The following is a 27,166-nucleotide window of genomic DNA, read 5'->3' as shown; positions in this document are numbered from 1 at the left end:
TTATGTTCTCTGAAGTTATTCATCTTTATTTGTAAAACCTTTTTTATTTACATTTATGAAACTCTAAAACTGAAGATATCTTTACTTATTGTTCAAAATTCTAAAGTCTAACATTTCTTTTTTTAATGGTATTGAATTTATCCTTATTCATACATTTTCTGATCTTTAAATTATTTTATTTTCAAGTATTTTCTATTAGTGAATCTATGAAAGCAAAAATCGGTGTATTCCAATATCCACGTTACAATTTGCAGTACTGCAAAAATGTTTTTTTTTATTATTATTATTTATTACCTAAATAAACGTATTTTAATCTTAGGAAACTTTCTGATCTTCAGTTAGAAAAAAGACGAGAGAAATGCCCGGATGTGCAGTTGGTTCTAATACGCCCCCTAGCGGTTGGATAAGGAGAAGAGGCGGAGAGAATTAAATACTTTCGGTATCAACCAGCTGAACACGGAGCAGCTGAAGGTGAGGAGGGATGAAGATAAGAAAGGAAGAAGATTATATGAAGTACAAAAGTCAGTTTTTATTAGAAATATTAAAGAGAAAAACAGAAGAGAAGAAACAATAATGATCAGATTAAGAGTAAATCATACCTATTTAAGTGACATTTTATATTTAATAGGAAGGAAAAATAATGATAAATGTGAAGGATGTGGAGAGAAAGAAAATGTAGAACACGTATTGATGAACTGTAAGACAAATGAACCTGAAAGGGAGAAATTGAGAAGAATGGTTAGAAGGACAAGTTAATAATGGAGTCTTTAGGGAATATTGGGAAATGAAGGAAACATAATGGATATTTACAGATTAAGGAAAGCATTTTTTATTTATCTTCAGAATACAAAATTAAAAAATAGAATTTGATGGATGTAAAGTAATGTTGCTACACACTAGTGTACAGTAGGTGGCGGTATGCAGCTTAAAGTTGCTTGCGATCCGCCATAATAGGAAAGAAGCAGAAAGAAGCAGCTGACGGTGAGTAAAGTTTAATTTGACACAGAAAGAGGAGAAAGTGTCAGGATTCTGTCAGAGGAGATCTATAGAAAACTCAACCAGATGTGACTCTGCAGGAAAACTAAACTAGATCCACTAAAGACACTAAATGACGTGTTGAACATGGCGGACAATAAAAGTCCGTCGCTGTGAAGTAAATGTGTCTCAGTTTGTTTTAATTTATTATATCGGATGTTTTAACCTGCGAACAGCAAATATTCTGTTTTAAAGCGAATAAAAGAGACTCGGTGACGTCAATGGAAGAGAAAACATGTGACACGCAAAGTTACATATTTATACTCAAACTACTGCCGTAGTTCTACAACTACTTCTAATACTAATACTCATTTATTTGGATTCTCTTACAGTACAAACTTGGATCATAAGTTTACAGTTTACTGACTTTACGTTCAAACAGCTGCTGTTTGCTTTTCTTTTTTTATTGCTTTTATTTTTTTATTATTCTGATGAAACTTCCGGTTTTTGTTCTGCTGTTTTGGGCAACAATCTAAGAAACAAACAAACATTGAACCAATATTTAATGTTGACCCAGATTTCAGCTGCAGCCCGTCCAGAACATTAATATTTTTACCTCTGTATCCAGTTTCTCCTGCTTGGTTCTTGTCCAGCTCTCGGCTGATCTGATTGGTTCATGTCCAGCTCTCAGCTGATCTTATTGGTTCATGTCCAGCTCTCAGCTGATCTGATTGGTTCATTTCTATCAGGCTCCTGCCAGAGAGGAGGAAACATTTTGATCCTTCAGATCTTCTTACAATAGTTCATGTAAATTTAGAAAGTAAAACTTAAACAATCCTAATATTTTAAAACCTGAAACTTTTTAATGCTTTCAGTTTGATCTGAAACATGCAAATCCAAATAACTGTTATTTTAATATTCATTTAATACTTTTTATAATCAAAAATAATTATTTTGATTCAGTTTTGTGTTGGAATAAATGCACAGAATTTACCCTTTTTACTGTCATACCCAAAGTATTCATACTGACTGGTTCTGCTGCTGGTTCTGGTTCTGACCCGGTTTTCCTCCTGGTTCTGATTCTGACCCGGTTCTCTTCCTGATTCTGACCCGGTTTTCCTCCTGGTTCTGGTTCTGACCCTGTTCTCCTCCTGGTTCTGATCCGGTTCTCCTCCTGGTTCTGGTTCTGACCCGGTTCTCCTCCTGGTTCCTCCCTCAGCCACAGCGCCCTCTCCTGGCAGCCTGCAGTAACAGCAGACGTTGTGGATCCTGATGAACAGAATCTGGAAACATGGAGGAATTTTCTTCTTCTGCATCGACTGAATGAACTCTGGACTTCCTGTTCTGGTTGGTGATGAGAGCAGAAGCAGAACCGAACATTTTAATCACTTTGATCATCATGACTTCTGTTTCTGTTCATCTCTGAAGTCATCCTTTCTATATTTGCATATTTTGTTGCACTGATGTGAAAATAATTTATTTGCATGTTTTCTACTTTAAATCTTGAAGGAATCTGAATCCTCTGGTCACCAGGGCAACGTGACATCATGGCGTCTGCAGAACCTGGTGAGTAACGACCACTCCGCTCTGAGAGCCACACATGATTTTATTTATTAAAAATGAAAAGAGACTTTGAACTGTTTCTGTAAACCAGTTCATCCCCATAACTGACTGACTGTCACTGTGGACAGTTTGCTTTGGCTGTCAGATCCATATTACTGATGATGAAAAGCTGAAGGAGGGTGATTATGGAACCAAACTGTTTTACTGGTTTTATTCTGGATGTTTTTATTGATCTCCATTAAACTCCACTGGTTCTGGATGTGAACGCTGACCGGCTGAACTTTAAAAAACACTCTGACCCTTTATCAGTTGTTGAACTGCAATGTTAATACTAAATGAAGCAGCACCTCTAACATCATAAACAGAAAATGTATTTCATCTTTACACACATATGTATGTAATCCTACAGCAGAAACATTGTCCAACTTCAAAATAAAGATGGTGGCTGGATGTTTCTGGTTTCTGTGAAACTTTTCTCTGAAGTTTTTTCTTCTCCAAACTAAAGAGTCTGAGCTCAACTGTTAAAGTCCTGAATGATGAACATTTACTTCAGACCTCAGCCTGCTCAACTTGATAAAAGTCCATATTTTTCCAGTAACAATAACCAGCAGGATGTTATTCTAAGATTACCTGATAATAACTCAGGTGTTTTTACCTTTTCAGTGCCAGATGTTGTGGAACCATTGAAGCGCTGCGGCAGCAACGACCTGCTGCGTCCAGACAGTAAGTACGACTGAAATGAGTCCAGATAATCATTTCTAGATTAGTCTGTGTAGTTGGTGCATTTGAAGATGAAAAATTATTCTGCAGATTAAAACCATAAACAGTTCAGAGTCATAATGTTTCTCTCCTGTTTCCTCTGATTCTGCTTGATGTCACTGAAAAGTTTCCACAAAGCTTAGAAAACTCTGACATCATCATCTTTTATTTACCAAAATGTTTAAACATACAGAGAACTTAGTTTATCTAAAATAAACTTATATATAATATTATTATGATATTTAGTAACTTTATTCATCCTAACTGACCTAAAACTGGAAAATCTATGAATTAATGTGAGACTGAGAATATTGGTGTTTGGTACAGTGTATGTAAACCTTTTCATTCAAAGGAAACATGGCCGACACAGATTTACAGCAACCCGTCATGCTGAAGATGCGCGGGGCGACAGTGGGAAGGAAAGTGCCTTAGTCTGGATTTGGTCTGGATTGTACTTAAAATATAATAAACTAACAAATTGCAGTAAAAGCGTAAAATAGAGATAAGGAGGAGCAGAGGAGAGTCCAGCATGAACTCAGAGAGACACTGAGGACATGCAAGGACAACTACAGGAGGAAGCTTGAGTCCAAACTCGAGCAGAACAGTGTGAGAGATGTGTGGAAAGGAATGAAGAACATCACTGGGATGAAGGGGAAGGACACACAGATATCTGGGAGCCTGGATAGAGCAAACCAGTTCAACCAGTTTTTCAACAGGTTCAGCTCACCTCCTGCTACTCCCCTACCACCACCAGCCCCCCACACATCCACACTGCAGACAACAACACCCATCCCCAGCTAACGGTGACTACAGGCCAGGTTGAGAGACAGTTGGAGCGATTACACCAGGGGAAGGCTGCAGGACCTGATGGCATTACACCGCGGATCCTGAAGACCTGCTCCATCCAGCTGGTCCCGGTACTGGCACACATGTACAACCTGAGCTTGAGGCTGGAGAGAGTCCCGCTGCGGTGGAAGACATCACATGTGGTTCCTGTTCCCAAGAAGCCAAGGCCATCCGACCCAGAGGACTACAGACCAGTTGCTCTCATATCTCATGTGATGAAGGTCATGGAGAGACTGGTCCTGGCCCAGCTGAGGCCTCAGGTGAGGACGTTTCTAGACCCCCTGCAATTTGCCTACCAACCCCACTTAGGAGTTGACGATGCCGTCATCTTCCTGCTGCAACGAGCACTGTCGCACCTGGATGGTGGAGGAGACACTGTGAGAATCACATTCTTTGATTTCTCCAGTGCCTTCAACACCATCCAGCCTCTGCTGCTGGGTGAGAAGCTGCGGAGGATGGGTGTCAACGACTCAGTGATCTCCTGGGTTACTGACTACTTGACAGGCAGGCCACAGTTTGTCCATCTGGGCAGTGTCCTGTCTGATGTGGTGGTCAGTGACGTAGGAGCTCCACAGGGAACTGTGCTTTCTCCCTTTCTCTTCACCCTGTACACCACTGATTTCCAGTACAACTCCGAGTCATGTCACCTACAGAAGTTTTCTGATGACTCAGCGGTTGTCGGGTGTATAGGGGATGGAGGGGAGGGGGAGTACAGGACACTGGTGGACGGCTTTGTGGAGTGGTCTGACCAGAATCACCTGAGGCTCAACATTAGTAAGACCAGAGAGATGGTGATTGACTTCAGAAGGAAGAAGATACCTTCACGGCCACTAAAGGTCAAAGGGGAAGTGGTGAAGGAGGTGGAGGATTACAAATACCTGGGAGTTGTAATCGGCAACAGACTGGGCTGGGCATCTAACACTGATGCTGTGTGCAGGAAGGGGATGAGCAGACTCTATTTTTTAAGGAAGCTGAGATCCTTCAATGTGTGCAGCAAGATGTTGGAGACCTTTTATCACAGTGTTGTTGCCGGCGCCATCTTCTTTGCTGCTGTGTGTTGGGGAAGCAGCATCAGAGCCAGCGACTCTAATAGACTGGACAAAATCATCAGGAAAGCTGGCTCTGTACTGGGACTAAGGCTGGAGTCCCTGGAAACTGTGGTGGAGAGGAGGACACTGAAGAAGGTTCTGTCTATGATGGACAATAAACAGCAGCCTCTCCACCACATAGTGGACAGACAGCGGAGCACCTTCTCACATAGGCTGCTCCAGCTCCGCTGTCGTAGGGACAGATACAGGAAATCCTTCCTGCCACAGGCCATCTCACTGTACAATAAAAGCTAAATCATTGTTCTGCACTAATCAGTCCGATTTCACACAATGCACTGTGGCACACTGCTGTACATATATTTACATATACATACTGTATCTGCATTTTTTTAAAATCTTCGCAAGGACTGCTCTAAGCTGCTTTTTATATTAACAGCATTTCATATTTTTACAATTTATAGCATTTATTTTTTATTTTATCTACAACTACTACTCAATGGTATTGTTATTTTATTCCAGAAAACTGTAAAACAGCTGAAACACTGACTTCTTTTAAATCTCAACTAAAAACCCACCTGTTTAGGATTGTATTTGAAATGTAATCAATTACAAATTTATTGATGGAACTTGACTTAATGATTGATTCTATATTGCATTGTGATTCTGTGTTTGTAATGATGTAAAGCACTTTGAAATGCCTTGCTGCTGAAATGTGCTATACAAATAAAATTTGATTGATTGATTGATTGTGTCTTGTCTCTATGCTGTAACTGCGAAGTAATTTCCCTGCTGGGATGAATAAAGTACTTCTATTCTATTCTATTCTATTCTATTCTATTCTATTAAGATTTTAAATTCTAATTGGGGTTTTAACCAAGTTTCTTGTATACAAATAGCATCTGGAGCTACTTCTAATTTATCAATAAAGTCTTTAATTCCTGTCCATTTGATATTAAACTTAGTGTAACTATCCTCTCCATGCTGCCTCCTGATTGGCTGAGCTCATCCCTCACTTCCTCCCATTTTAATTCATTAATGTTGAGATGATTTCCTGCTGCTTTCACAATAACTTGAATTCTTTCTGTTTTTGATTTAATTTCCATTGTTGCATTTATTACCCCTGCCATGAATATCACTAGCTGTTTTAAATCCACATGCACTTTATTTTCTTTAGTTTGGTTTAACTCTGTGTTTGTCCTGTTTTCCACCCCAGCATCGGTTCTTTGCTTTTCCACTTTAACAGCCTCTGCATTGGATATGTTGTTGTGTATTCTGACTTGTTGAACCTGAACCTCCCTCTTCATTACTTCACAGCCCCATATGCCACCACAACTACAACATTTTGGCTGCCTGCTCTTGTTGCACTGATCATATTCATGATCCTCTCCACATCGTGAACATTTTCTCTTTCCTTTCCATGTCTGTGCTGTTTGGCCAAATCTTTGACATTTAAAGCATCTAATCGGTGGTGGGATATATTCTCTCTTACATTGTAGGTTAAATATCCTAAATAGACTCTCTGGAAGTCTTTCTTCATCAAACTCTATCAAAACCCTTTCACTCTTCATTTTCTCTCCATTTTTAAAGGTCTGAAACCTTCTTACATCTCTAACTCTTCCTCCTCTGAGATTTGATTTGATTTCCTCAATTGAAACCTCAGTCAGGATCCCTGAATCACTCCCTTCCTCCATTTGCTTCCTTCTTGTGACGCTTGTCACTTTATACTTTCCTACTTCTTTCATCCTACATGTTCTGTCTTTTTGTTCTTCTGTATTACAACTTATCATTAAGTTTCCATCTCTTAGAACTTTTGTCCCCCACTTGATTCTTCAGAATCGTGGATAGTTTAACTGGACTTGTCATTTGCAATGCCTTCTCCTCGTTAACTCTACAATTACTTTGAACTCCTTTATTTCTCCCTCCATTTCTTCTTCAGACTCATCCCAGTTGTTCACCACTCTCCCCCTCTTTCCTACACCTGCCTTCGCTGAAGACTTTACCTTTTTTTGGACTCATCCTTTCACTACTGGATGTTTCACTGCTCCATCACTCTCCGTATCTGTACTATTTTCCCACTCTGGTCCAATCACAGCACAGCTGTGTCTACCTGTCGTACTCTTTGTCCAAAGCTCTTTCACCAATCCACGGGTTTTCCCGATAGCATCTTGAGCATTTCCTCGACGCCAACTTCCATGAGTCCGAAATATTCTTATTTCTTTATCTCCATCTTCCTCTCTTTCAGTTCTTAATTTCAACTTTTTAACCATAAATATATATTTGTTTTTCGTTTTCCTCACCAGCCGTGATCGACCTTACAGATAATTTCCCATCACCAAAATATAAGAAGAGTTCCTGCCCGCCACTTTCAAACGCGCAGCCTTCTTCTCAGTCTCTCGCTGCTGGTGCAGTTAAGGATTGGACTATTCCAATTCAAAGCTCTCACTTACATCAACATTTCCTGTTCTGGAGAGCCGGTTCTGCCTTCCAAGGCGGCTAATCAGGTAACGCACAACACCTTGCTGCCCTTATGTTCCACTAAAGCAGTCATCTGGTATCTTCTCTGGCTTCTTGGCTTTTCTTCTTTTTATGGCGCTTTTCAAAAAACTGAAAGTGTGCAATACTGCCACCATCTGGTCTGGAGTGTGAACTGGAGCTGATGCCGTTCACTAACAGATCTTCCATCATACCTCTGAAAATGGATTGGGTAAAGACAGCTTCCGTGTTTCAGTTAAAAATCTGAAAACAAAGATTATAATCAGAGAGATGTAAAACTGAAGATACCTGCTACATTTAGTGTTAAGAACAAGTATTGTTCTAGTTGTAGCACCTCTGTCACTACAGTGTCAATGTTTGATATTTTGGCATGAACACATTAGTTACTTCATTTAACAACATTACATCAAGTTCCACTATAAGGACTGTTATTTTTCTAATCTTTGACATTTTAACAAAAATAGTAAAATATTTTGAAGGCACCTAACATTAGCCTATTTTATTTTATTATTATTATTATTATTATTTTATTTTATTAGCCTAAAGTATATACTGAGGTGTATTTTAAAACATACTGAAATTAATAATTTAAAGTAAGCGCTAAGTGAAGTGCAAAAAATTCTATTTTGAGCATATATTTTAAAATATGCACAAAATATGTTAAAGATATTTAAAATATATTTTAAATGTAGACTTGAGCAAGTGTATATTTTGTTCACTTAAAGTATAATTTTATTTAATATATTTTTTATATGTGTATTTTGGTAAAATTATATTTAAGTATGTTTGAAGTTATTATGTCAAAATTGGTACAAACATGCTATTAGTATACTTTGTATATATTTATAAGTAGTACATTTAATACTTAGTATATTTCAAATATACTTACACAACTGTAAGTATATTTGAAATATACTAGAGTATATATTTTCACTAGGATTTTGTGATGTTTTTAAATGTTTTTTGCTTCCTAAACTTCCTAAACTTTCTTGTATTCTTATTGTAGGTGCTGATGTCAGACCTCTGCATCGCAGCGGCAGCTTTGAATTCCTACCACCAGCCTGTGAGTTCAAATATTAATCTCATAGAACTGATTTCAGGAGCCTACTTTAAAATTTGTTACTCACAGGTGACTTACTTATGTTTTCCTTTTCTGTAGCTTGCTGGGTTTAAACGATATGAATATTATGAATGAACTGAGTGGATAGATGGAGCTATGAGGTCTACTTTCTCACCTAAAAACATATTAAAACTACTTTTTGTAAGATTTGCAATGGAATCTTTCCTCAATGCACTTGTATTTCTATAAAAGAACAGAATTTCAAACTTTTCTATAGATCCTACTATACCCCTGTTTGTCTTCAGAGAATGTTCCCCAACCGTTCCAATCTGTGCTGCAAATGTTTGAGGCACAGAGGTACTTTTCTCCATCTATTCTGGTCATGTGATTTATTAAGGACCTTTTGGAGGGACGTACATTTGGTGATTGAAAAGGTTTTGGGTGTTCGCTTTTCTTTGTCTCCTGTGTTCTATCTTCTAAATGTTTCCCCCAATCATTTCGATGCACATTCTAAATCCTTGTTTACGATTCTTCAATTTCTTGCCAAGAAATGTATTTTGTTACAATGGACTTCTCCTTCTGCCCCCACAGTAAATATGTGGCTCACACAGAAATCTGTTATCCTTCCTTTGGAAAAGCTGACCCATGATCTCAATCACAAATCAGATACATTTTTGACACTTTGGGGTCCCCTTGAGTCTTTTCTGCTTGGTCCCTAGGATTTTATTTTATTTTTATTATTATTATTTTGTTTTATAGCTCTATTTATTCTTGCCTGCTTTTGTTTCCCCGCTCTTGATGGCTGAGGGATGACGTGGACTGGAGGAGAGGATTGACACCCTGTTTCTCGTGCTTGTGGGGTATTTTGTTGTAGATTTTTTTTTTTTTTTTTTTTTTTGTGTGTGTGTGTGTTCGTTTGTTTGTGTGTATGTGTGTGGCGGCACAGGTTTCTTCTTTGTTCTTTATATTGTAACGTATCTAAAATTAATAAAAAATAATATTAAAAAAAAACAAAAAAAACTACTTTTTGTGACAAAACAATAGTGATAAAAGAGCAATGTCTTTCTGTAGACACCTTCTATTTACCGCTGCTGGTGGCGCATTGCATTGTGGGCCCTCTCTGTTTGCTGCAGCGAGGTGTACTTGACGGTACTTGCACTGCTGTCGATGACGTTTCACAAGTACGCGAGAACACAAGTACAGACAAGAACACATATTGAGAAATGACTTTTATCACACAGTGGACCAAAAGGATGCATGGTCGTGTTTTGTCAGTTTTTCTCTATGTAGTCGTTGTTGAAGCAAACTGATCATCCCTGATTCCTTCACATTCAGGAAAAAACATATTTTCAGTATGTCATTGACTTGCAGCATCTTTACAGCATAGTCAAACACCGACGTTGTGAAGCTGAGCTGTGAAACAGAGACTGAAGAACAGCAGCTCTAGCTCTGATCCTGACTGACCTGTCCTCTAAAATCCTCTGGTCTGTAATGCATTTCCTCTCTAACACTGAAAACTTCAGCAGAATCAGAGCAGAGACTAAGTCTGAGTATGAGGACAAGTTCTGAGTCAATAATTACAGGCTTTGAGAAGAAATACATAAAGTCCTGCTTTCAGACTGAAAATGTTTGTTCTTGGATTATGGCAGAAATGTTCCCCCATACACAAGCCAAATCCTGAAATGAGTTTTCTTATTTCATTAAAATACTTTATTATTTAAATGCTCAAGTTCAGAACTGAATTTAAACCATTTTTTCAGACTGTGATATTCTGTATTTTTGTTTTTAATCTGGATTAATACTCCTTAATAGTCCACCTGTGCTGGAACAAATCTAACATCTTATTTAATTATTATGGTATGTCCTAATATATTTTATCTACTAAATTCTACTTTTGATGTTAAACTTTTTCTGAGTTGTCCTAATTTTATTGCTATGGGTAAACATGAGTTTTAAAATACAGTAGCTCTTATTTTTCCTGTTTGTTGGAGGCACCACCATAATGTAAAAAGTTATAACTAAATATAAAAGATTAAAACTGATGAGATTTGTTTCTCTCATGTATTTATGTGTGAGTGACAGTAAGTGAGCCTCCTCTGAGCTCTGGGCTTTAACGGGATCAGGACTCGGTATCTGAGCCTTTGGCTCCTTCCCTCTGCAGGTTATAGTGGAAGAAAAACACATGAAATGTTGAAAAGTGTCATAATGTTGATGCTTGTTTGGTTTTGTTCATCTGTGGTCCACAAATGATCAGCTACTAACACTGCAGTCATGAAAACTCTTACAGATGATTTAAGTATTATTCATCCATCACCTATTCTTTCTGTTTTTGTCAGTTTCAGAGCTTCGGGTTGTTCTGCTGGGGAACAGCTGGACAGAGAGGAGAGCAGTGGGGAACTTGATACTGGCAGAAAACCAGTTAATCACTGAGAAAGAACCGGACCAGTGGGAGAAATTCAGTAGCGAGTTTGAGGACAAACCAGTAACCATCATCAACACCCCAGACCTCCTGCGTACCGACCTGTCTGAAGACGACCTCAGTGATCAGGTGGAAAGCTGTGTGAGCCTCTCTGATCCTGGACCTCATGTGTTCCTGCTGGTTCTGCAGCCTGAAAGCTTCACAGAAGAACAGAAATGGAAACTCTGCAGGTTCCTGACAAGACTTAGTGATCGATCGTTTGATCATTCAATGCTTCTGATTTCCACACCCAGAGAGGAGAGAGATGATGATTCACCTGATCTACTCTTAAAGGAGATGGTTGTTAAATGTCAGTACAGACACTTGCAGCTGAAGAACCTGAAACATCCTGAGCTGTTAACACGTTTAGGTCAAATTGTGAAAGAAAACAACGGATACCTGAGCTGTGCACAAAACATAACTGAAGTAGATGTCAGAAAGGAGGAAGTCAGTGCAATTTTCACACCCACAACAGATAAAGGTAAGTTATGGAGACTCAGTAATTTATTCAGAAGTTACTGAGAAAATAATTTTGCAAAGTCCTTTAAAGCCCCCTGCTTGTGCATTTTCCAGGCACATAGTGCCATATTACAGTATATATATACAGTATATATAGCATTTTTCAGCCATACCACAGTTCAAAACACCTTTCATGGTAAAAACACAACACAGTAACCATTGGGAACAGCAATCATTAAACATTTAAATTGTTTCAGAAAAGCAAACATTAGATTTTGTAAAGCATCACTATAAAATTTAAGAACTCTTATCAAATGTTGAGTAAAGTCTGGAATTAGTCAGTGTTCCAGTTTTAATTTATCCAAGGCAATTCTTAATGTGGGTGACAATGCTAGGTGTTCGTCGTGTGATCAGTGGGTTGCTAGTTCGAATCCTGCTCCTTCCTTCTCCATCATTGTATTTTTGGGCAAAACGCTTCACCCACCTTACCTGCTGGTGGAGGTCAGAGGTCAGCCTGTAATTCTGCAGCAGTGATTTGTCCAGGTTGTTCTTTTTTATCAGTGGTTTGACAGCTGCTGTTTTTAAAGCCCGGGGGAAACGGCTGATGAGAGCGACGAGTTTATTTGGATCAGATCATTAGCAACGACAGGCAGGACTTTCTTAAAGAAAGTTGTGGGAATGATATCAAGAGAGCAGAAGGAGATCAATTGATTTATAATTTCTGGTTTATATACTTGAGACGGTGAAATTGTGTCATTTTCTCATAGCCTTGGTGCTGTGCTATTACCAAAGCATATCATTGGCATTAGATTTACTGTTGGTGTACAGAAATTTGGCTTTAAATCACATCTGTATCTGAAATGAAATAGACTTTTTGCCTATTTAAGAGACTCCAACCTTTTCTGACACTAAACTCTCTGACATGCCTGTTGATGCTGTTTCCAACTGTTATTAGGACCGTTGTACTTTGTTGTACAAAGGAGCTACATTAAAGTGGCTTACAAAAGTATTCTAACACCTTCAGCTTTTCCATATTTTGTCACATTACAACCACAAACATGAATGTATTTTATTGTAATTTTATGTGAAATTGTGATGGGGCTTTGTTATGAGTTGGACAAAAATGCTAGGCCAAAAACCAAAAAGTAAAAAGTGTGTTTTCCTGTTGGCATGGACTGCAGTAGCAAGCATTTAGGTGCTGCTTACTGACAAAAACTGTAAAATAAGTTAAGGACCAAAAACAAATGAGTTTGACAGAATGAGGTCTACATGCAGTGCAGTGATCTGCAGACAAATAGCTGAATTTGCAAGAATCTCCCACATTTAGATTGGAGCTACAGTCTAAATGTCACATCGTCACAGGCAACCTTTAGATTAATAAGGTAGATCACTGCTGCAGAGAATCATCTGTTCTCCATGCTGAGTTCTTGATGTTTGAGGTTACAAAAGAGTCAGTGAGTTGAATTCATGAATTCCATTTATTAATACCAAAATACAGCTGGTCAATTATGACATGCTACCTTTAAGAGCTAACTGTCAAAATGGCAACAAGCAACAGTTGGTAGCTTCCTTTGTTAGCCTCTTTCTAAGCTACGCCCCAAAGAGGGCGTTCCCTTATATCCTGTAATCTTAGCTTTGAGGGTGTTTCCTAACATGTCATTTCTTTTAGCTTAGCAACTAGCTAACAGAGATAAAAAGAAAACACAGAATTATTTATTCTCAACAATGCAAACCAACACAGGGTTAACTTGCTTTAACACAACTTCTACAATGTTGTGACTACATATCACATAAAATGGACGATGTTACAATGGACGATCTGGATGTCAACAATTCCCAACCAATAATCCCAATAATCAATCAACCCCTTCCCCCATTCCTAGTCAACAACTTTATGAAAGGCGAGGGGGGCATGGGGTGCCCAGAAAGGTGGTTTGAACAGGGCACCAAATAGGCTAGGACAGCCTTTGCTAGTGCTAGCTTGTTTCCTGTTTGTGGTGACATGTTCTGGTTAGTAATTCAGATCAGAAGATGTTCTCTTTGCATTCCAGTTAATCGAGTGCAGACAAAACATACTAACATTTTGATCAAGTCAAACAAAAACTTCATAAAAAACAAGTGGTTTGTTTTTTGGTATGCATACATTTTCCTCTCACAGATGTTTGCAGAGTAAAAAACAAAGCATGGCACAAAGTTCAATGTTGTAAAGTTTTTATTGAGTTTGCATGAGTTAAATATACTTATATCTATTTTTTTCAGATGGATTCAGGATTGTGATGTTTGGAAAAAATGAGGACAAGAAGAAATCCCTCTGCAACGCCATCTTGAATAAAAAAAACAGATTTTCCAAACTTAACCCTTCCAAGCACAGTGAGGTGGCTTGTGGAGAATGGAGAGAAAAACCAGTGAAGATTGTAAAAGTTCCTGACATCTTCAGTCTCTCAGTGGAGGCTTTAAAAGAAGAAATGCGGAGTTGTGTGACACTTTGCCTTCCTGGACCAAATGTTCTGCTGCTGTTAGTGAAACCTTCAGATTTCACTGAGAAGAATCGAAAAACACTTCAGCTTGTCTTGAACTGGTTTCATCAAGATCCGTTCAAACACACCATAGTTGTCTTAACACATTTTGAAGAAATGAAGCCTGCTGTTAAAAACCTTCTGGAAGAATGTGGTGGAAGACACTACAATATGTTTAAAGAAGATCATAAAGTATTAATGCAGAAAATCCAAAACATTGTGGATAGAAATGGAGGAACATTCCTCACATTCTCAGAAGACTCCAGCAAATCCCAACCTAAAGAGATGAAAACTCATCTGAACCTGGTTCTGTTTGGTCCAAGTGAACCACTGAAGACGGCAGCAGCCAAGGTCATTCTAGGTCACAAGGATCTTCCTTCAGAGTGTGTTAGAAAGCAGGGAGAGGTGTTTGGACGTGGGGTTTCTCTGGTGGAGCTGCCTGCGCTGTATGGAAAAGCTGAGCAGGAAGTGATGGAGGAATCCTTCAGGTGTGTCTCCCTCTGTGATCCTGAGGGTTTCCACGCCTTCATCCTGGTCCTACCTGTGGGTCCCCTCACTGATGAAGACAAGGGAGAGTTACACACCATCCAGGACACATTCAGCTCTAGAGTCAACGACTTCACCATCATCCTCTTCACTACAGTGTTGAATCCTAAACATCCAGATGTTGATAAGTTTGTAAAGGAGAACAAGAACATCCAGGATCTCCTCCAGATCTGTGGAGGAAGATATTTTGTTCTGAACATCAGAGACAGACGGCAGATCAAAGACCTGATGGAGACGCTGCAGAAAAATGTTTCTGACAGAGAGAAAGATTCATCTTATACAACTAAAACATTATTATGGGGCCAAACGGAGGATAAACTGCAGCTACAGAATAAACTGAAGAAGTTTGAGTCAAAGACTGTGGCTACAGGTAAATATTATGTTTATGTAATTAAGACATAAAATACTTTTTCTCCAGTTTTCTATGAGTTCAGTTTTCTTTTATTTCTCTGTAACATTATTTTCACGAAGGAACAAGATGATGCCTATCTTCACAGTTATTTATATTAACTTAATTCTCAGTTTGTGTTTATTTTTTTACAGTGTAATGTTATATTAACTTGTCTGAGACTCAGACAGAAAGTTGAAAGCAGCAGAATGTCTCAATGTTTCCTGGTTTTAGTTTTTTCTCTCCTGGTTTGTATCAGTTATTAAAACCGGTTCTGTTTCAGATCATGAGTTTAGTTCTTGTTTGGTTTCTCTGGAGAACTTTAGATGTTTGAACTGTTTTTATTTTGTTGTATTTTTATTCTCTCAGTTTTGATAAAAAGTCTTTTTGTCTTTTCAGATCTGCAGCCTGTGAAACGAAGCAAAAGCCTGCAATTTATTCCTCCTTCCAGTGAGTTTAACTGATTTACTCTGATGAGAAATAAAGATCAACATGATTCATCTTAAAATCCTGAAATCCCAGAAAAATGAACTCAGACTATTTATTGAGAAGATCCAGTAATGTTTCTTTTCTGATGAAACAAACATTCATCATTTTAAACATTAGAATTTGGATTCAACCATCATTTCAATCCTTCTTTCTATTTACTATCTTTTTTGTTTTCATGTTTTGAAACATTTAATTGCAACAAAAAGCAAAAAACCTGATAAATGTTAAAGGGGGCAGATATTTGTACACTAGTGTAAATATTCCTGCTTTCGTTTTGTTCGTTACTCTAGCAATAGTCAGCCCCGCCCACTCCTCACAACTCCTCTGAGCTGACTACTGACCAGTTCTCTGTCTAACAGGTCCGGAATATCTCTAAGACCTGGGTCTTACCCTACAGGAGGTCTATGAGAGATAATCATTCTAAACTGGTGGCGAGAGAGGCTCGTCTAGCTCTAACTACCTTCGATCCAGAAGTTACGATCCTCTACAGTTAAGGAACAGTCAACTGAGTAGCCCTCACAGCTGCATAGTCCCAATAACCATTTCTGTTAACGGTAGCCCTCTCTCTTAAATAACCTGCACTTGGAAACGGCTAGATTAGATTTAGTGACTTAGATTCAAGTCCCAGGGTCGTTATTTTTACTCTCACTAAAGGAAAGTCCGAAGCCACCACATTTCTGGAATCATGTACACTGATTTTACTTTAATTGGAGAAACTAAGATAATCAATGACTCAATTAATTTCAATGTCCACCAACCTCTACAAAATGTTATAAAGATATATTTATTAAGCAAGCTTTAGCAGGGGTAAGTGACATACAGATTAATTATTAAAGATTACAATACTAATTCAAAATAATAAAATCAACATAACCCAAACATATTATCCTAACTTCCTTCCCTGACCTGTGTCACTAGTAAACTGAGAGGCTTTTGGGGAGCAGTTCGACTCATACCCAGATGGCAGTTGATCTTGGCAACAGAAGTCTTTAATTCCTTGGTTCAGAATCTTTGTCTTTGTGTGGAAAAATCCTCTTTAGAATAGAAGCAATGCAGAATTGGTCCTTGTCCTTCGAACATCCAATTCTTCCTCCCTCCAGGGATCTTTGTCTTTTCTCCAAGTCTGTTGCAGTTGGTTTGAGATCGCTGGGTTGAGGCAGAGTCGGCGGTAGAATCAGGAGCCAGGGCTGGGGGCTGATGGATCTTGTCCCTTCTTGGCGGCGCGAAGTCTCAACTTCCCCGTAGCTCCTGGGTGCGGTCCTCTGCTGATGTTTCCTCTGCGTCCTCTTGTTGATTCGTCTCCGGCGCCGCGGACTAAGAGTGCTCTCTTCCTCTTTCTGCCGTCTTTTATACTATCTCAGCCCATGGTTGTGTATGGGGGGGGAGATGGCGTACGTGACTTCTCGCATGTTCGATGAGTCGCTGGAAAGTCTCAACCTTTCCCAACCATCAGCCTTTGCATGACTCACAGCGCTAACCTCATGTGAACTTCCCCTTTTCTGCAGGGCCATCTGTTTGTACTTCCTTGCAAGTCCCTTGAGTCTAGGCCATCTGTTCAGCTCGCCCATTACGACACAGCCTGAGAATAGGGCCTCACCCATCACTTTAATTCCATCTGTTTAAATCATTACATTTCATCTTATTCTTTACATTCATCATAACTTCGAGTCAACACATTTAAATCAACACATCCCTATAATCCATTATTACTTATCAATCATGGCTGTAAATCTCATACATAATTATCAACCATAATCATCATGTTTTTATCAGCCTTACAGATTAAAATACAAGAATATATGTCAGAAAATCATTCATTGTTTAGATGTGCACATATATATTCATTTATAATTATACTTAAATCAACTCATAGATTACTTATTTCCCCCAGGCCTTTATGCTCTGTTTTCTGCGTGTACCTGGAAAAATCTCACAACCCTATGCCAGTTTTCACGACAGTTTCCCTGCCTTGTCCGAACCTCCTTTCCCTGAAATCTTCACATTAGCAGGCAGTTGATCTCAGTTCACTTTGAGAAACTGAACAGAACTCTTACTGGTTAAGTTCAGGCTGTTTCTCTAAAAGCCTGAAGTTTAAATTTCTATAAACTGTGTGGATCATGAGAAGATCATAAAATATTACTGGATCAATTAATGTAAAGTTTTCTTTCTCTGTGATCTGAATGTGTTTAACTGTTTTAATAGTTTTTATTTTATTTCTAGTGTCTGAGCTCAGAGTGGTTCTACTGGGAGGAAACTGGTCTCAGAGGAGTTCAGTGGGGAACTTCATACTGGGATGTAATGGATTCAACAAATCATTGAACACCTTTAAGAAGATTTCTGCTGAACTGGAAGAGAAACAAATATCAGTGATCAACAGTCCAGATGTTTCGTTCTCCACAGCAGAAAAACTGACAGAGTTCATTAGAAAATGTGCTGAAGTCTCTGATCCTGGACCTCATGTCTTCCTGTTGGTTCTTCATCCTGAAAGTTTCACTAGAGGAGAGAAAGATAAGATCTGCAGAATCCTTCAAGACTTCAGTGATCGATCATTTGATCATTCATTGGTTCTGATCCTGAAGCCCGGACTGATGGCCCGCTTCCTTTGGCAACATCCTATAAGGGAAGATCTAATTAATGATCTGATCAGAAAATGTAGATACAGAAATTTAAAGATGGAGGAAACTGAACGTGAGCAGCTGCTGATTCGCTTTGGTCAAATTGCAAGAGAAAATAATGAAAATCATGTGAGATATAAAAAGTTTCAAGAAGCAGCAACGACTTTACCGTCAGACCATCAGACTCAGAAACGACCAGCATCCAGACCTGCTGCTGGTAAGAACAGGATTCAGTCTGATTATATAGCTCTACATTCATCGTTTTAGTGAAATTAAAATACATTTCTCACATCTAGACAAGAATTGATCTTTTCCCAGAATCCACTGTAAATGATTTAATTCCAGAAATTTAAATTTTAAAAAATGTGTATTTGCTATTGAAGATGAAGACATGTCTGGTTCATTTTCTGTCCTACACTTTAAAAAATCAGTTGTACAAAGAGTTGGCACTAATCTGCCTCTAAGGCAGATTAAAACCAGAAACATGACATTAAAATTCAGTGAAATGATCAATTGAAAATGTTTTTATCTGAGAATCTCCAGGCTAAACTTCTTTTGTTTTTAATCTGAAAAAGTTCAGATAAATTTATTTAAAGGTCAAAACAGAAAACTGTCACATCAAACTTCCTGTTTCTATGAATGATTATATTGGTTTGTAATAATTTTTGTCTGTTTTGTTGCAGTTAAACCCAAATCTAGAGGAGAGCAGATTCTGCCTCCTTTAAACCTGGTTCTGTTTGGTCCAAGTGAACCACTGAAGACGGCAGCAGCCAAGGTCATTCTAGGTCACAAGGATCTTCCTTCAGAGTGTGTTAGAAAGCAGGGAGAGGTGTTTGGACGTGGGGTTTCTCTGGTGGAGCTGCCTGCGCTGTATGGAAAAGCTGAGCAGGAAGTGATGGAGGAATCCTTCAGGTGTGTCTCCCTCTGTGATCCTGAGGGTGTCCACGCCTTCATCCTGGTCCTACCTGTGGGTCCCCTCACTGATGAAGACAAGGGAGAGTTACACACCATCCAGGACACATTCAGCTCTAGAGTCAACGACTTCACCATCATCCTCTTCACTACAGAGTTGGATCCTAAACATCCAGCTGTTGATAAGTTTGTAAAGGAGAACAAGAACATCCAGGATCTCATTAAGAGATGTCAAGGCCGATATTTTGTTCTGAACATCAGAGACAGACGGCAGATCAAAGAACTGATGGAGATGGTAGAACATCAGAGCTTTACACAGGATATGTTCACCAGAGCTCTGATGGAAAGGGTTGTAGTACAGGAAAAATTTAATGTTGAGCTTAAAGCTGAACTGCAGAAGATCAAGAAGAAGAATGAAATGGGAAACGATCCTAGAGAGTTGAGTAAGGAATGCATCAGGATGGTGTTAATTGGGAAAACTGGCAGTGGAAAGAGTGCAACTGGAAACACCATTTTGGGTGAAAAACATTTTACATCTAAAGCCAGCGGAAAGTCGGTCACCAAATTTTGTGCGAAAGCAAAAGGAGAAGTTGATGGTCGGCCTGTTGTTGTTGTCGACACGCCTGGTTTGTTTGATACGACTCTGTCCAACAGCTTCGTGGGACAGGAACTGGTGAACTGCATCAACATGTTGGCTCCTGGACCCCATGTGATCCTGCTGGTCCTGCAGATCGGACGGTTTACTATCGAGGAAAAAGAAACTGTGGATTTGATCAAGAAATACTTTGGCAGGAATTCACAAAATTTCATCATCATTACGTTCACCAGAAAAGATGATTTAAAGGAGCAAAGTTTTGAGAGTTACATTGAAAACGACTGTGATGACTTTGTCAAAAAACTGATCCGGGACTGCAGGGGAAGATGCCACATATTTAACAATAATACCCCACAGGATCGCTCCCAGGTTAGAGAGCTGCTGAGGAAGATTGACTCAGTGGTCAGTGAAAACGGTGGAGGATGTTACACCAACGACATGTTCCAGGAAGCTGAGTCAGCAATAAAAATGGAGGTGGAGAAAATCCTGAAACAGAAGGAAGAAGAGCTGCAGAAAAAGAAAAAAGAGCTGGAACAGAAACATAAGGAAAAAATACAAGCAATGGAAAAAAAGATGGAAGAGCAAAGAGCAGAAATGGAAACAGAGAGAAAACTGAGAGAAAAACAGCTTAAAGATATGATGGAAAATATAAATAAGGAGCGAGAACAGAGAAAGAAAGAACAAGAAATCAGAGAAGAAGAAGACAACATCAGAAAGAGGCAAGAGGAACATAAACAAAAGGAGTGGGAAGAAAAACTTGCAGATCTTGAGAAGAAAATAAAATCAGAAGAAGAGAAAAAGGAAAGTACTGATCAAGAGCTGAAGGAGAGCAAAGAAGCAATACGAAAGGAGCGGGAAAACTGGGAGAAGGAAAGAAATGAATGGTGGGAAAAACGACATCAAGAAAATGAAGAGAGACGTCGGCAGGAGCAAGAAAAACTCAGAAAACTTCAAGAGGAATATGAGCTTGAAAGAGAAAAGGATCGGATAAAAAATAAAGAAGAAGATCGCATCAGAAAGGAACGAGAAGAGAAAGAGAGAAAAGAATTAGAGGAAAGTTATGAGAAAAAACTGGAAGCCATAAAAACTAAATATGAAGAAGAAGCCAGAAAAAAGGCTGAAGAATTCAATGAGTTCAGGCAGAAATACACCCAGGATTTTACAGCTCTGGTGGAAAAACACATGGAGGAATTACTGGAACTGAAACAGAAACATTTAACACAAATGAAAGAGGCAATGAATAGTCACAGTACAGAATACAACCTGCTAGAGAATCTGTCTCAACACAAAGAAAAACATCTGAAAGCAGAAATAGAAGACTTAAAGAGAAAACATGACAAAGAAATAGAAGATCTGAAAAACAATTACCAACAGACCTGTGTCATCCTCTGATTCTGATTACTGAACTCCAGACTGGTTAAACTCATCGAAACTAAACTCCATCAGTCTGTGAAAGGACTAGAGCCACTGATGTGGAGGTGAACGTGTTGAGGTCCCAGATGCAGATGTTTTCAACCTGGTTCCTTAAGAAGAGATTAAAGTCTGTGATATCACTGATCCTCCGCTTATTTTTTACAGTTACAATGAGGTGGTTTCTGTACATGTATCCTTTATTTTATCAATCTTAATGTTGTCTGACCAAATCAAACTCCACGTGTCATGAATTGTGGTGGTGGAGAGGATGATGCTGAGAACCCGGGTAGGAGTGAAAGGATGATGATTTTAATGATGATGAGGCAAATAGTCCCAACAGCACAGATGAGCAACGGCACGAGTTCTGATACTGGTAGCAACTGGTAAATATCCAGGCAGCACAGGCGAGCAACAGCAAAAGTTCTCTGGCATAAACAGTGACAGACGAGACTGAAAGACAGAATCGATACACTGGTACGACAAGGACCCGAAAAAGACACAGTGACATGGGTGGTATTAAATACACAAAGGGTAATCACGGAACAGACACACCTGGGAACAATCAAGGGGTAGACAGGACAACACAGAGACTTAAGACACAGAAACCCAAAAATAAACACAGAAAACGCAAATCAACACGGAAAAAACCCAATCATGACAACATGTTTCTGTTTTTGGTGGTAGAACTTAAAAGTATTTTTTCTTGTTCGTGTAACCGCCATAATCTATTCTGATCTGTCTGTATGTGCAATGTATTTTTGTTAGTTCTTAGAACGTCCTGTAGAGGGCACTAGACCCACATTTCTCCTGTCTGGGTACGAGAAGAAGAGTGAAGAAGAAATGGCTGACTAAGCACATTTCAGCAGAGGTAGAGAAGTTACTCCTCATCAGTTCTGCTGTGATATGAAAGAAATCTGTTTATTGTGAACTGGATGATGTACATTCTGTTCTGAGATTTCTCCGGTGAGTCTGTTGTTTTATTTTCAGCTGCTTACTTACGCAGAATGGCTAGCTAGCTGGAGCTAACGCTGCTCGGTTCTTTCAAACTGTTAAAAAACCAACCGGAGTATAAAATGTTTCTCTGTAAGCAGCTTAGCTCTGTGAAATGAGACAGTTTATGATGAAGTGATGTTTATTAAGTAAGTTCTTTATACTTTATTTTAAACGCTAATTTAGCTGTATACCTGTATGATCAGTTAACGCTCTGCATGCAGGTTGGGTTTTTTTGGACGGCCAATACCTGAACGGGCCAGTGGTTCCAGAACCAGGAGGGTCCCGCCGCCATCTTTGTGACTCGGACTGAAGCCTGGAAGGACGGAGGTTCTGGTGCTGCTGGTTCTGATGTTCAGCTTGGACAACAGATAAGCTTATTGAACAAAAAGGGGCCCAATCCTGTAATTATTTTCATTTCACAAACTATTTGTTCATGAACATTTTCAAAACTGACAACTTATGTTCACATTGACTGAACTGTTGTATTGAAGGACTAACTGGAAAATGTAATTTCTTTGTTGAAATGAGCTTTAAAGCTACAGTTAAAAAAACTACCCTCAATTTTCTGAATATTAATCTGATATTTTTTTAGAAGGGTGGACAATTTAAGTTTTATTCTTAATTTTATTAAGGTAATTAGTGTTACCTGGATTATTATTTTTTTGTGGGGAAAGAAAAATAAACTTGAGTTGTTAAAACTTGTATGGGTATCATCCTCCTGTGTGACCCTAGAACAAAAGTAACTATCCTACTGAATTTATTGCTAATTAAATTAAGTAGTGGTTACATTTGCATCCAAAATACCCAGTTTGAAAGTTAAACTGGATCTAAACTGGTTCAGATCATCTTTGGTAAAAAGGATTTACCGTATTTTCCGCACTATAAGGCGCACCTTCAATGAATGGCCTATTTTAAAACTTTTGTCATATATAAGGCGCATAGAATAGACGCTACAGTAGAGGCTGCGGTTACGTTATGCATCCACTAGATGGAGCTGCGCTAAAGGGAATGTCAACAAAACAGTCAGATATCTCAGTCAAACTTTATTAATAATTACAAACCAGCGTTCTGAAAACTCCCTTCATTCCCAAAATGAATAAAAAGCTGTTTTATTATGTTCCCCGAGGTAAAGTCAGTGACGTGGTATTTTGGTGACACAGTTTATCTTTTAACAACAGCAAGGTGTAACATATAGTGGAGGGGAACTTTTCCTCGATTCAATAAACACGTAAAAAACAGCCTGATGCTGTTACAGTAAATCAAATCATAATATAGATCCACTTCTGCTATAACCTTTGATTGGTTCATGTTAAATTCTCTGCTGCTGCTCTGTTCCCGTGTTTTACTGACTGATCGCCTTGAGCTTAAACTCTGCATCGTAAGCGTGTCTCTTAATAGGAGCCATTTTGGGGTCTTTACACAAAACCCAGCCTGCACCGCGCGCTTCTTCTTCTACGGGGAAATGAAGTTGGCGGCTGCTTACCGTAGTTGCGAGACCTGTTGTGGCTCAATATTGGTCCATATAAAAGGCGCAGCGGATTATAAGGCGCACTGTTGGCTTTTGAGAAAATTGAAGGTTTTTAGCCTTATAGTGCGGAAAATATGGTACTCAGTGTCATTTGATACTTGCAAATCTTGGTGAGCAAAAATCAATTATGGATTTCCTCAAGTATTGGTATAAGTATCTATTAACATCCATCTGATCCTCAATAGTACTACAAAATGTTCTACCATCAAGTTGTGTGTTAATGAAACACAACAGTAACAATTTATTTGGATTGTGTGCATAAAACTGACATGACACTGTCATAAACAGGAAAGAGTCTTTATGAATGTCTGACTGTTGTCAGGAAGTACAATTTTGTAAATAATGACACTTTTAATGAAGAGTTGACATTATTCAAAATGTCTTTATGACAACTTGTCATTAACCAAGAATCATCTATCATAAATATATCATAATTGTTATCAAACTTTAAAAAATGATGCATTTTGTTTATTACATTATTATGTCATTTATTGTTGGTCTTAACTGACATCATTATAATTGTATGATTAATATTTCCTCTTAAACATTTCACTACTTACAGATGTCATTAAGTGTTATTACACTGTCAAAAGCTTTAATAACAGTCATTAATATTTCCCTTACCAACATTAACTCCCTACATTAACAGTGTTACTGACTCTGTTATTAAATCATTTGACAGAGTAATAAAACGTAATGAAATCTTTATTAATGGTTCTACTTGTTCCACTTTATTTCCCCTTATCTGAAATAAATGCCAATTTTGCATTAAAAGTGTTATTATTTACCAAATTACACTTTATGACAATAGTCATAACATTCATAAAGACTCCTTCATGTTCCTAACAGGTTTATGTTTATCACAGTTTCATGTTAGTCTTATGCACAACCTGTTAAATAAAGTCACAACATTATACATGTTTTTCACCATACGACCATAGTGGACTTCCCTCATTGAGTCAGCGTCTCCATAATATCTCCGGACTGGTTGGGTTAGAATTTCCTCTAACTTGATACAGAAAAGGCAGAAACCAGAACCAGTATCCAGCTAGACTCACTGGAGCTGGAGATCAGAGCGGCCCTGAGGCGCAGGGTTAGGGTCAACCCTGACCCTATCCCTAACCGTACCCTAACCCTAACTGTACCCTAGCCCTATCCGTACCCTAGCCCTATCCGTACCCTATCCCTATCCGTACCCTATCCCTATCCGTACCCTAGCCCTATCCGTACCCTAACCCTATCCGTACCCTATCCCTATCCGTACCCTATCCCTATCCGTACCCTAGCCCTATCCCTGAGGCAGCTGGTGTAACTTTAGACACGGTTTTAAAGTCTGACAACCACATAAAACATGTTGCTAAATCAACTTACCATTATCTCATTTTATTCCAGAGTAAAATGTTGCTTGTTGAAAGGGGTTAGAGAAAGACTGGAGCATGGCTTTATTTTCAGCAGTTTAGATTATTGCAATATTGCCGATCCAGTAGAAATCAATCAGATCCCTGCAGCTCATCAGAAAAGGAATCTTCAAGAAGCATTTAGTTTCTTTTCTCTGACTCTGAAACAAACTCCCTGAAAACCTGAGATACTTAGAAACTGTTGCTTCCTTTAAATCAGATTTAAAACATGTTTGCTTATAGCAGCTCCATTTTATTAACACTCAATAACAAAGTCTGAGATTTAAGATATTACATTTTTAAATTAGTTTCTTTTTATACAATTTGTTTCAAAGTCATTTCGTATTTTTTATTGTTTTTTCTTTTAATTTGTGTGCAACTGTTTGTATTATTCAGTAAATTACTGATGTTATTATAATAATACACTTATTATAGAAAACCATGAAAAAATCTGTTTAAAAAACACTTTTCAAATCTGGAGGCTCATTTGACTTTGATAGATGTTTAGAAAGAACTAATGTGAAATTCAGATGTTTCAGCTCAAGAAAGTTAAATAATTATAATGACTTTAGAGAAAATGTAACACTTATTTCTTATTAAAAGATGTATCAGGATTACAATTTCAGATAATTTCAGATAATTAACAAATGCAGTGTATATGGAATAATTTAGTTATTTTTGTAATCTTCTTTCTTCCTTTTCTTTTTTATTTGCAGCCTATACCTTTTGTTTTATTTTAAACAAAAGTGCGTTTATATAAATAATGTCTGAGGAATATGGAAAAAAATAAAATTCATTTATTCATTGAAATGATCATGTTGATATGTTAATGATGAAGATTTATGGTGAATATTTTCTGTTTCATAGATATCCTCAGAGTGAAACCAACCAATTATTTATATGAATACCTTCAGTTTAGCCCAAACATCATGGTACCTGCTGCTGTTAAACCACCAGACAGGTGGATATGTGGCATCAAATGAGTAAATTGTCCTTTTGAAATAAAGTCCAGGAAGAAAGTACAGTGTCAGCTTCACAATCTTAATAAAAGAAGAATGAAGACAAATGAATTGGATTTTACTTGCTAGGAGAGCAGAGAGGAGGGTCTGATTTTCAGTCTCCAAACTCTGAAAATCCTCTTTCTTCTCCTCCTTTATTTGCATCATGACATTATATTTACATTTTCCAGCAGCGTGGTCTAAAGGGGCGGGGGAACACATAACACCCAGCTGCTAACACACACTCATAAATCTCTATACAAAGAATCTCCTGTCTTAAGTACATGAGGACTTCAAAGCAGTTCCTGTGTCTCTAGGTCATAACCTTTAACCTTTGGGTGTTTTCCTTATCAGGTCAGCTCTTAGGTTTGCCTCCAGAGTGTTTAGCATCTGCTTCCAATCTGGCACTCTTATCATTTTCCTGCAGACATCTCTCACAAAAACACATTACAAAAGAATCTCAGTTCTTAAAGTTAATTTTGAGTTATTATGTCTGGAATATTATTCCAAATCCAACATAATGTTTATTTATAAACTTTCACAGACATAAAGTCACTAAGAACTGCACAACATAAGTAATATTTAGGTGTTATAATATTAATATAGTATTAAAACAAGAATAAGAAGCAAAGTTAAATCATCAAATAAAAACCGGGTATAACATAATAACTATAAATAATAATAAAATTGTTAAGAATCTGAATGTTGGACCAGCAGAAAAAAGTCTGAAAGTGAAAGAATAGATAGGATTGCACTCATGCTGTGAGGGAAGAAATAAAACTTTGAACACTCTTTACAACCAACTGCAAGTGTGCAATACTGCCACCATCTGGTCTGGAGTGTGAACTGGAGCTGATGCCGTTCACTGACAGATTCATTCATCTGAAAACGGATTGAGTAAAAACAGTTTCTGTGTTTCAGTTTGTTAGGTGAAATGTATATATTATCATATATTTGTTGTTTCCTTTATAACAATAGTGTTTCATATTTGATGTTCCTTGATTGTTTTCTTTTCTCTAAACATAAAGACTGTTTCTGTATGTTTTGATCTACTTTATCTTCGTCTTCACAAGAGGGCCTCCCTGAAGAGAAGCAGTGAGAACCGTGCTCACGG

General features: G+C 38.2%; 1 protein-coding gene across 2 annotated transcripts; it reads left to right on the top strand.

Annotated features, from left to right (window-relative positions):
• The first annotated feature begins 562 nt into the window (after nt 1-562).
• LOC111610359 lies at nt 563-22,752 on the top strand. Of its 2 annotated transcripts, XR_002753628.1 has the most exons (11): nt 563-981; nt 2,195-2,322; nt 2,485-2,541; nt 3,202-3,261; nt 8,692-8,748; nt 11,082-11,684; nt 13,922-15,094; nt 15,512-15,562; nt 17,822-18,433; nt 18,900-22,004; nt 22,351-22,752. XR_002753628.1 is itself a non-coding variant. In XM_023344155.1 (10 exons), the coding sequence occupies exons 3-10, from the start codon at nt 2,523-2,525 to the stop codon at nt 21,113-21,115; spliced, it is 4,791 nt and encodes a 1,596-aa protein (XP_023199923.1). In that variant the 5' UTR covers nt 563-981; nt 2,195-2,322; nt 2,485-2,522; the 3' UTR covers nt 21,116-22,752. The 2 variants fall into 2 exon arrangements, 1 of the variants encoding a protein (XP_023199923.1); XM_023344155.1 differs by having other exon boundaries at nt 18,900-22,752.
• Nucleotides 22,753-27,166: the final 4,414 nt, after the last annotated feature.

The sequence above is a fragment of the Xiphophorus maculatus genome, chromosome 12, assembly GCF_002775205.1.
Source record: "Xiphophorus maculatus strain JP 163 A chromosome 12, X_maculatus-5.0-male, whole genome shotgun sequence".
Lineage (NCBI taxonomy): Eukaryota > Metazoa > Chordata > Actinopteri > Cyprinodontiformes > Poeciliidae > Xiphophorus > Xiphophorus maculatus.
This window is presented reverse-complemented; position numbering and strand designations above follow the sequence as displayed.

Excerpts from the sequence above, each read along its gene's own strand:
- LOC111610359 (XM_023344155.1), top strand. Across the intron at positions 3,262-8,691 it reads CGACCTGCTGCGTCCAGACA|GTGCTGATGTCAGACCTCTG; the intron begins GTAAGTACGACT and ends TTCTTATTGTAG. Across the intron at positions 8,749-11,081 it reads TGAATTCCTACCACCAGCCT|TTTCAGAGCTTCGGGTTGTT; the intron begins GTGAGTTCAAAT and ends TGTTTTTGTCAG.